The sequence below is a fragment of the Astatotilapia calliptera genome, chromosome 12, assembly GCF_964374335.1.
Source record: "Astatotilapia calliptera chromosome 12, fAstCal68.1, whole genome shotgun sequence".
Lineage (NCBI taxonomy): Eukaryota > Metazoa > Chordata > Actinopteri > Cichliformes > Cichlidae > Astatotilapia > Astatotilapia calliptera.
In genome coordinates this window covers 891,516-900,687 of record NC_137433.1, presented here as the reverse complement: position 1 = coordinate 900,687, position 9,172 = coordinate 891,516, and the positions used below count along the sequence as shown (strand labels likewise).

The following is a 9,172-nucleotide window of genomic DNA, read 5'->3' as shown; positions in this document are numbered from 1 at the left end:
ATGTTAGTCATGTGATGCAGTCATGTGACCAATTAAACAAAGATAGCGGAGGGCATTATACAGCAGTTGTTTTGTCTGACAGCCCTATTAAAGATTAATATCAGTCTGCTCCAGAGAGCTTTTCTTCTAATTCTTTAACTCTCACTCGCTTTTGCAACTTTGTACTTTTGTGTTACTCGCAGCAACAACTCCACCTCATTGTGAGTCCATTTAAAAAACTCAGGAAAGTAAATAAGCGGCAGACAGAAATGAGGCCGGTCGAATCTTCTTGCGTTTCACGCATGCGTAAGACTGGAACATAAGCGTTTTCTGGCCGTTTCAATGTGGACGCACAACTCTGTGAAAACAACTGAAAACACTAGTGTGGACGCGGAGCGCTTTCAGACGAAAATGCAGTTTTCGTATGTATCCAGGCCAGTGTGGACGTAGCCACTGTGATGGTACTATTTCCCCCTGTAGGTGTATATCCCAGCAGTTTGGTCTCAGAGCACAGGCTGAGGCTCAGGCTGTGGGAGACTTCCCATGATGCACTGAGCATTTTTCCCCCACTAACCTCATTTCAGTACCATTGCCTTTATATGCCAGTGCTGCACGTCGTGTCTACTTTTGTCTACTCTCTCCCAGTTAAAAAGGAATTCCTCCAACCCGTCATTGTGAAGTGGGATTGTCTGATCCTTGGAGTTCTCTCTCTGCCAAAGTACACCCACCACCAATGCAGGCACATCGAGTACATATGAAACTCCACACAGAAAAACCAACTGGCTTGAACTAAAGGCCTTCTGTGAGGCAACAGTGTGAAGCAGTGCATCTCTGAACACTGAATTTAAATGTTACAGTAAATCAAATTGGCTGCATTTTCAGTGTCCAGGTGTAAGACCAGCAGAGGGGAGTAAAATCACACACTTCTGTGTGTGAGATACTGTTGCTTCAGTACATCAGTGCTATGACAGCATGTGAAAAACACGGGAAAGCAAGCTTTAGTTGTTTTAATCTATTTATCTTAAAGACATTTATGGCCAGACTAATGAAGCAGACCGCTGAGGTCAGGCTGTGTAACTGTGCAATGGATCACTGGCAAAATGTCATCTATATACTGTATTTTGATGCCTTTAACTAATAGTAAATATAACATAAAACATATAAAACAATTAGAATGTGTATCACATGAAATCATTTCAGGAACATCACGTGAGCAATTAGGACTTGGCCACAACTGATTTTCATGTTCATCCTGAAGGTGTTGGATATTCTTGAATCAGTGCTCTGAGTCAGTGCAGTCATGCTTATCAACGCACAGCCGTGGAAATCTAATTGGCCGTTTTCTTGCACAATGCACACAGCACTCAGTACTGCATCTGTATATTTCTGATGTCAGAAATGATCAACAACAAAAAGAGCAGAGGCACAGCTGAGCCTGCAGGTTCAGCAGGATGTCTGCTCAGACTGCCTTCTCAAAATAAACATGAATCCAGACGTAAAAGATGAGATTGCATGTGTGCTGAGCTGAGCCTAATGACCATAATTTCATAATTTTTCTAGGCAGTGGTCTAATTGGTATAATTTGTACAATAAATAAAGATGTGCAGAATTATTCTTTACATTCTGTATAATGCTTTTCACATCATTTTCCATGTAATGATTTTAAATGTTGCAAAATCTGTGGAAAGCATCAGCACTAACGTCAGCAGACTGCAGTCTGAATGCCAGCAAACAAAAGGTGTCTTTAGACAGCGTCAGCGGGCGGGTCATTAGTGACACGTTAATGAGCCATGATAAGTGCAGAGGTTATAAGCTGAAGCTTTTTGGTTTGCTTTGTTCATTCATTCACAGGAGTCGCTCACTCTGTTCGCTTGGATCTCTCTGCTGTTACTACAGGCCGTGAACTCCATCACTGTGCACACACTTGTTCTACCTGTCTACTATTTTATTTACAATTTATCTGTTTCATACGGCTTCACCACTACAATGGAAAATGGCAAATCATTGTGGGGATGGCTGCAGTCATTCTTCAACACAGACTGAACTCTCTCTGGCAGCTTTCTTGTAATTTCTCCAAGTCGTCTCCAGGAATAGTTTTCGAGGCTTCTTGAAGGACGTTCAAAGCTTTTCTGTCAAGATGATCGCACACTGATTCAATGATTTTGAGATCTGGACCAGGCCAGTCTATTACTGATAATGTTCTGTTGTGTGTTTTCTACCTTGATATGCTGTTACTGCATTGATAGCATCTTTGGGATCACTGTCCAATCAGAGGCTTTGAAACCCAGCCCCAAACCACGACTGAGCCTCCACTGTTTTCCACAGATGACTGTAGACCCTCACTGTGGTAGCTCCATCCTGAGCTCCTCTGAACATACTGATGGCGATTTGGATCCAAAAAGGCTAATCTGGATTCACCACTCCATGCGGCCTTCCAGTGATTTTTTAAAATGTGTTTTTATTTGATTAGCATTCAAATAGATCAATGAATACAGAATTAAGATCTACCACAAAGCAAGAAAGCACGAGGCAAGGCTAATCAAAAGATGCTTATTACGCCAAGCCTTTTAACAAAAGCTCATTTAGCGTGCAGCTCATATACACAGGGCTCGAAGCAAAAGAGTAAAACAAACAAAAATCAAAACAAAAACCTTCCACCTTAGATAATAAATCACATTTCAATAATCAAAGCAAAACAAAAAAGAGTTTCAGTATTATTATGGCTCTATTTTTAAACATGTTTTTAAACAAGGAAAATGAACTAGATCTTTTGAAATCACTGTCATAACTCTTCCACACATTAACCCCTCTGACAGAAACACATCTCTGCTTTATGTTTGTCCTTATCTTGTTTTTTCTTGCTCTGGAGTAATTTGGCACACCTCAGCCTTTCCTCCCTGTATCATTAAGAATGGCTTCTTGACAACCACACTTTGACTGGGACCATTTCTGATGAGGCCTCGGTGACGTTAGATGGATCCACTGGAGGGTCGGATGCATCTCTCAGATCTTTGCTGGGTTTCTTCCTGTTTCTCACAGACATGACTTGTAATATGTCGTTTATACTGTTGTTTACGGTGTTTTTGCCAGAGGCTTGTCGGCAGTGTCAGCATGCACTGCTGAGATTAAAATGATTTCTTTGCCAGTTCACTCCCAAGGTTTAAAAAAATAAAGAACTTAGGGCTTCATTTAAATCGTTTGTATACCATCAACATCACAATTTTAATTTTTGGTCACATTTTTCCACCAGTCTTTCGACTTATTTGCTACTAATGCTGAAAATGTCTATACAGAGATCTTGGTTACTGCAGAGTCCATGCACACCTGCAGTTTGATGGCTTGTGTTGTTGTTAATTAAACCCTGTCTAAATAAATGATCTATAGCTGTGTTACAGATGGTTAGAGCTCGATCAACAAAAAGTAAAGAGCGTCAGCTGCATTAACTGGAGCGCATTAAGTCACGCTACGTTGAAGTGGCTCATTGTGCGCTCGGGAGCGGTGTAGCTTTAAGAAGGAGGTGGGCAGCACTCCGATGACGCATGAATAATCCTGAAAAGACGCTTCTAAACTCCAGGCCGGAGCCAGCGTGTATGATGGCTGTTGACTGAGCTGGAAGAATTTCCGAGCCTGGCACGATCAACTGTTGAGAAAATAGTTTGAACAGGTTCAGGAGCTTGGGAAGCGACTCTAAATGCAGAATAAAACACACCCATTCTGGTAGATTGGCTTCTCCAAAAGACAAATACAGTTATTTACTATTAAGGCATTTACTAACGACAGAGGGCTTTCTGTTTGCAGCTCTATGTGCGCTGCCGAGAGCCAACTTGAGGGAAGGAACATTGGAAGAATATTTCTCTAAAAGTCTTTGGCTGTCTGTCTTGAAGAGGAAGTGCTACCATGCCACATTTGAGAACACTATGTGTCTATTTCTTGGTAGCCCTGAGCCCAGTTATGACAAACACCATGACCGAGGACTTAGATGTTTTGGTATTTTTGCCACAAAATAATTCTTATCTTTTTTCATATGAACGAGTCGCACCGGCGATCCGTTACGCACAAAAGAGGCTGAAGGCAGACGGGGGTCAGTACTCCGGGTTCAACTTCAACATCCAGTTTGAAAACTCCGACTGCCTCTATGATGCTTTCTTCACATTGGCGGACAGGTCTTGCGGACAGAAGCCCGACCTGATCCTGGGTCCTGTGTGCGAGTACGAGGCTGCGGCAGTGGTAAGGCTGGCGTCCCACTGGAACATCCCGGTGATCTCGGCAGGTGCCCTGGCCACAGGTTTCGCGAACAAGAACAAAGAATACTCCCACCTGACTCGCATCGCCCCGCCATACGTGAAAATGGCAGAGACTTTCACGGCGATGTTTGAACACTTCTCCTGGAGGAGCGCTCTGCTGGTCTTCGAGGACGACCGGGAGCAGCGGAACTGCTACTTCACGTTAGAAGGAGTATACCATCTGATGAGTAACTATAACATTGAAAGCTATGTGTTAACTGATGACAAACCCCTGGACACTGACGAGCTGCTGCGAAGCATCAGTGACATGGAAGGTAAAGCAGCTTTCCTTACTCTTTAATTAGACGGTGTCTACAGTGTGCTTAATGACAGCTGAAATAAGTCTTGACTTTAGCTCATCGTCACTGGATTTGGCTGACAGCTAACCATCATTCATAGCTCGGTGTAGACTATATATGGTTTGTGTTCTGTATGAAAGCCAGCGAGTTTCAGTTGATGAAACCAATGAGCCCTACACTGACGTGCCCTTCACAAGCCTGCATTTATCTGACATATCAGTTTGTACATGCACTCATAGTCCTCCTCTACAGCAGATTTCAGTGAATGCAACAATCGTAATGGGCTAAATTAGCCACTGCCAGCAAATGTAAGTACAAGTATATACCTGCACTGTCACACTAGTATTCACAGTCTGTACATTAACAACTATCCAAGTTTCACGTTTCAGCCCATTTCAGCTTCAGCAGTCTGAACTCGGTCAGTGTTGTGGCTCTTTTAATCTCCTCCTCCACAGCAGCCTCTCAGTACACGCAATAAATGGCATTATTACCAAAAGCAGCACGATCTGCTCATGCACAGGGATTAACTGACAGCTCACTGAATCAACTAAATGTTTTATCAGACACAATAAGCAACCTGAAGCTGTGAGAGATGTTTTCTCTTATTCACTGTTCTGTCCTGTTCTCTTACTACACTATTCACATAACAAAAGGCAGTGCTTCAGAAATGATACTAGACAATACAATGAAAAGCATTTTCACTTTTTTGCACATTTCTCAAACTTCCATGTTTCAGATCATCAAACAAATTTAATATTAGACAAATTTAAAATGCAGTTTTTAAATGATGATTTAAAAAACCCACCTGGTCCTGTGTATTAAAAAAAGTAATTGCCCCAATAGGGCTGTGCGATATGACCAAAATCTCATATCCCGCTGTAAAACATCTATCGTCCGATAACGATATAAATCACAAAAATGTAACATTTTCTGTAAATTCTGTGAATCTCGGGCAGCTGAAGTGTTTCCAGCTGGGCGTCGTGTATCTGGATCTCGAGTATCTATCATACCGATGCATGAAACGACACATTTTAGACATAAGTTGTAACTGCTGCGTGAGTATTTATTACACGGCGTGCTGCGGGGAGAAGCCTGTTCTAACGTTTGAGTCTAAGGTTTATTTTTTAGCACCTGGTGGCTCTTTTTTGCTTCTCATCCGTAAACTCTCTGCATATTCTTTCACGTGATTCAGTTTATTTTGAAAAGTCTCAACAGGATCTTGAGCTTTATTGTGAAAGGTTTATGTGGAAAACAAGCGGACAGGCGATGGTGTTACTGTCGTTGTTGCTAACGACAACGCATAAAAACAGGCGCTTGTCCATCGTAGTGTGGTTATATTAAATATAAGAGAAAGAGAGAACTTTAAGAAACTAATAATAACAACAGCGACATCAGAACCATGAACAAATATTGCAGTAAACAGTTTATTTTGCGACACCACGAAACAAACGATAGGGTAAAATGAAACGATAGACGTTTTTATATCGTCATCCGATATATATCGTTATATCAAACAGCCCTAAGCCCCAATTTGATAAATCATGAGTCATGTGATCAACCACATCATTTTTTAAGACCTGGGTTTGGGGCGACCGTGGCTCAGGGGGTTGGGAAGCGCATCTGTAACCGGAAGGTCGCAGGTTCGATTTTCGGGCTCTCTGTCCTGGTTGTTGTGTCCGTGGGCAAGACAATTTACCCTACCGCCTACTGGTGTTGGCCAGAGGGGCCGATGGCGCGATATGGCAGCCTCGCTTCTGTCAGTCTGCCCCAGGGCAGCTGTGGCTACAACTGTAGCTGCCTCCACCAGTGTGTGAATGTGAGAGTGAATGAATAGTGGAATTGTAAAGCGCTTTGGGTGCCTTGAAAAACGCTATATAAATCCAATCCATTATTATTATTAATTTCCTTAGCCACACCCCTTTAATGTCAAAGCCTGTGATTCAACAATAAGAAAGAGACAGCGAAACGGCATCGACGGGCGATTTCCAGGAGAAACGCCGGCTCATCTCACGATGATGTTTGATTATTTTTGGAGGAAATAGTCTGTGGACATCACTGCTGATGTAAAACTAAGACAGCATTTCATAACAGGAACATCACACCAACAGTCCAACATGGTGGTGGTGGTGTGATGGTCGGGGGTTGCTTTCATGCTTCAGGATCTGGATGTAATTAGTGGAACCATGAATTCTAGGACAATGTCAGTTTGCTCACTCATGTCCTGCAGCAGCACACACAGAGTGTCTTCCTCTGAATAGTTTTTAAGAAACAGGTTTTTTAGTGGCCTATTCAAAGTCCATCTGATATGTTTAATCTTACAGTGAAATCATTATTAAAAACCAACAATGTTATCTTATTAAAATTTGTTTCATCTGAATCATGTGTGATAAATATGCAACAAACTAAGGAATCAGAAAGAGGTCGAATACTTTTGCATGGCACTATCTACAGTAAATAATGTAACATCTATAATAATGTATCCAATCATAATCCCAGATTTTTAAAGATCTCTGGTGTTTTTAGAAAATTAAGATGAATACAGAAGGAAGCTGTCCTGTAACTGAGAGAAACCCTGTCAGATATAGCTCTGCTGCTTCTGCAGTGATTCCTCACAGCTCTGAAAACATGTGCGATTTTTCAGCCTGTTCCTTTTCAGATCCAAGCAAACATCCCTCGTGTAGCACAAGCTATCGGTGGTGATAGGCATGTGTGTGTTTGTTTGTCCTCACCCCGCCCACTGCCTCCACTGCTTAGACAGACTTACATAACATCCTGCATGCTGTCTGCATGGTCCATCATCTCGTGTCTAATGGTTTTGTTGCTTCTCACTTGACAATCTGGACTCCTTCTTCTCTCCAGGAACATTTCCAACTCACCTTGAACCACACCAGCCAACTAGCATCGTGTATGCTGTCATTTCTACACGATTGCTCTGTTTGCTGCTGTATCACTGTGTTTCACTGCTCATCACTGTGTCACACAGCTTCTTCTCTGCGAGTGTGTCCAGAGGTGTTTTTGCATGGAGCCATTAAAAACTGCCAATGGAAAGTAAAGTAAGCCAAAACCATTTAAACCAGTGGGATTACTGTTGGTAAATAAAGCATGGTAATGAAGCGCAGCAAATCATAGGGCCACCCAGTAATCAATCCAGGGACTCACTCAACACATTTGAACCCATGTGATATGTGCTTAAAGCGCGAGGCTAAAATACTGATAAGCAGGTTGTTGGCACCGCTGCTGTGGTCATGACAGCCCTGAGGAGGTGGAACCATATCAGAGTAGCTGCGCCGGTGTCATACAGAGTTGCCTGTGATAAACTTTAAATGGTGACGAGAGGCTAAGGGTACTTGATAGCAAGACATGAGTTTGAGATATTTTATGGGATTCAACAGCCGAGCAGTGGGCAGAGCTGAACGCTCCTCCATGTTTCATGTGTGGCTACACAAAAAGCAGGCTTTTCTAAGAAATGTAAATCTTTCCTAACTAGCTTCCAGTGAGAGGCATCATGTCTGATGATGCTGTGACAGCTCTCAGCTTTTCCCCGTGCTGGCACTCAGTTGCTACTCTCATCTGTTATGATGTCATAGTCATGTTTGTAGGAAATGATCAGTTTTTACACAAAACTCTGTATGGAGAGTTCAGAAGAACAGAAATGCCCACAAACATGGACTGTTGCATATTATACAACTTGTTCAAGATGAACAACTACTTCAGTGTAAAACAACTGCCAACATGATCTTATAAATGGTGTTGTTGGCCTGTCACAGTGCAGCGTTACAGCCTGCAAAGCAACTATTGTACTGCGAAATATCACCAGGGCTCAGGATGGGCCCAAACAAACCAGAGTGGTGTCCTGGCACCAACAGGAATAGGTCAACTTGATAATAATTACATATTATTCGTTATTTTTCGCTGTATGGTGTTGCTTTCACCTGACAGCACAGAGGTGCTTGATCAGCAATAAGAAAATGATGACGTCTGTGGTAAATAGTGAGTTATTACTGCTAAAACACTAATAATGTCCAAATATCTTGTATAAACAGTAGGGATGAGACTCAGTTTTGCAGAGCTGAGTCGCAGTAGTTCAGTTCGGGTTAACAGTTAGTCTGCTTATCAGTGTGACATGCACTCGAGCTACAATCAGCTGGTTTCAGTCTGTTGCAGTCTACAGCATGGATATGGACGTTATTTTACTACATAAAAGGACGAGAACGCGACGGTAAAGTGCAAGCTGCATCTATCTGCACAGACGCCATGCTAATGCTAAGCTAGCCAAGTGATGTTAGAGTGGGCGAATGCTGACCCTACCCCAGCAGCCAGAGCCTGAACTTCAACAGGTGACAAACAGGTGAGCAGTTGGACTGCAGCCTCTGTTTCGACCTGTTCTTCTTTCTAAGTTAGAGTCACTGTGGTGATAAAGTTTGTTCTGATTTTCATCTTTGCTTTGTGTTTGTTCATACCTAAATACTGAGAGAAAAATCATGTGTGTGTCCTCATTAGGGCAGGGCTTGTAACAGCCACTATGGTGTGGTGTCCCTTTAAGACACCCAAGTCGAGGATTGATGGTGTCATCAGTGTGTGCCACTGGTCTCTCTCTCTCGCTCCGGGATT

General features: G+C 42.6%; 1 protein-coding gene across 2 annotated transcripts in view; it reads left to right on the top strand.

Annotated features, from left to right (window-relative positions):
* The first annotated feature begins 3,563 nt into the window (after positions 1–3,563).
* npr3 (natriuretic peptide receptor 3) overlaps positions 3,564–9,172 on the top strand; it is a 29,686-nt gene continuing 24,077 nt past the window's right edge. Inside the window, exons 1-2 of one of the 2 annotated variants that reach the window (XM_026188285.2) lie at positions 3,570–3,696; positions 3,778–4,537. In XM_026188285.2, coding sequence (XP_026044070.1) covers positions 3,877–4,537 — 661 coding nt within the window. In that variant the 5' untranslated portion in view covers positions 3,570–3,696; positions 3,778–3,876. Of the gene's footprint in view, positions 4,538–9,172 lie in introns of both variants that reach the window. The other variant, XM_080308734.1, reaches the window with a different exon arrangement.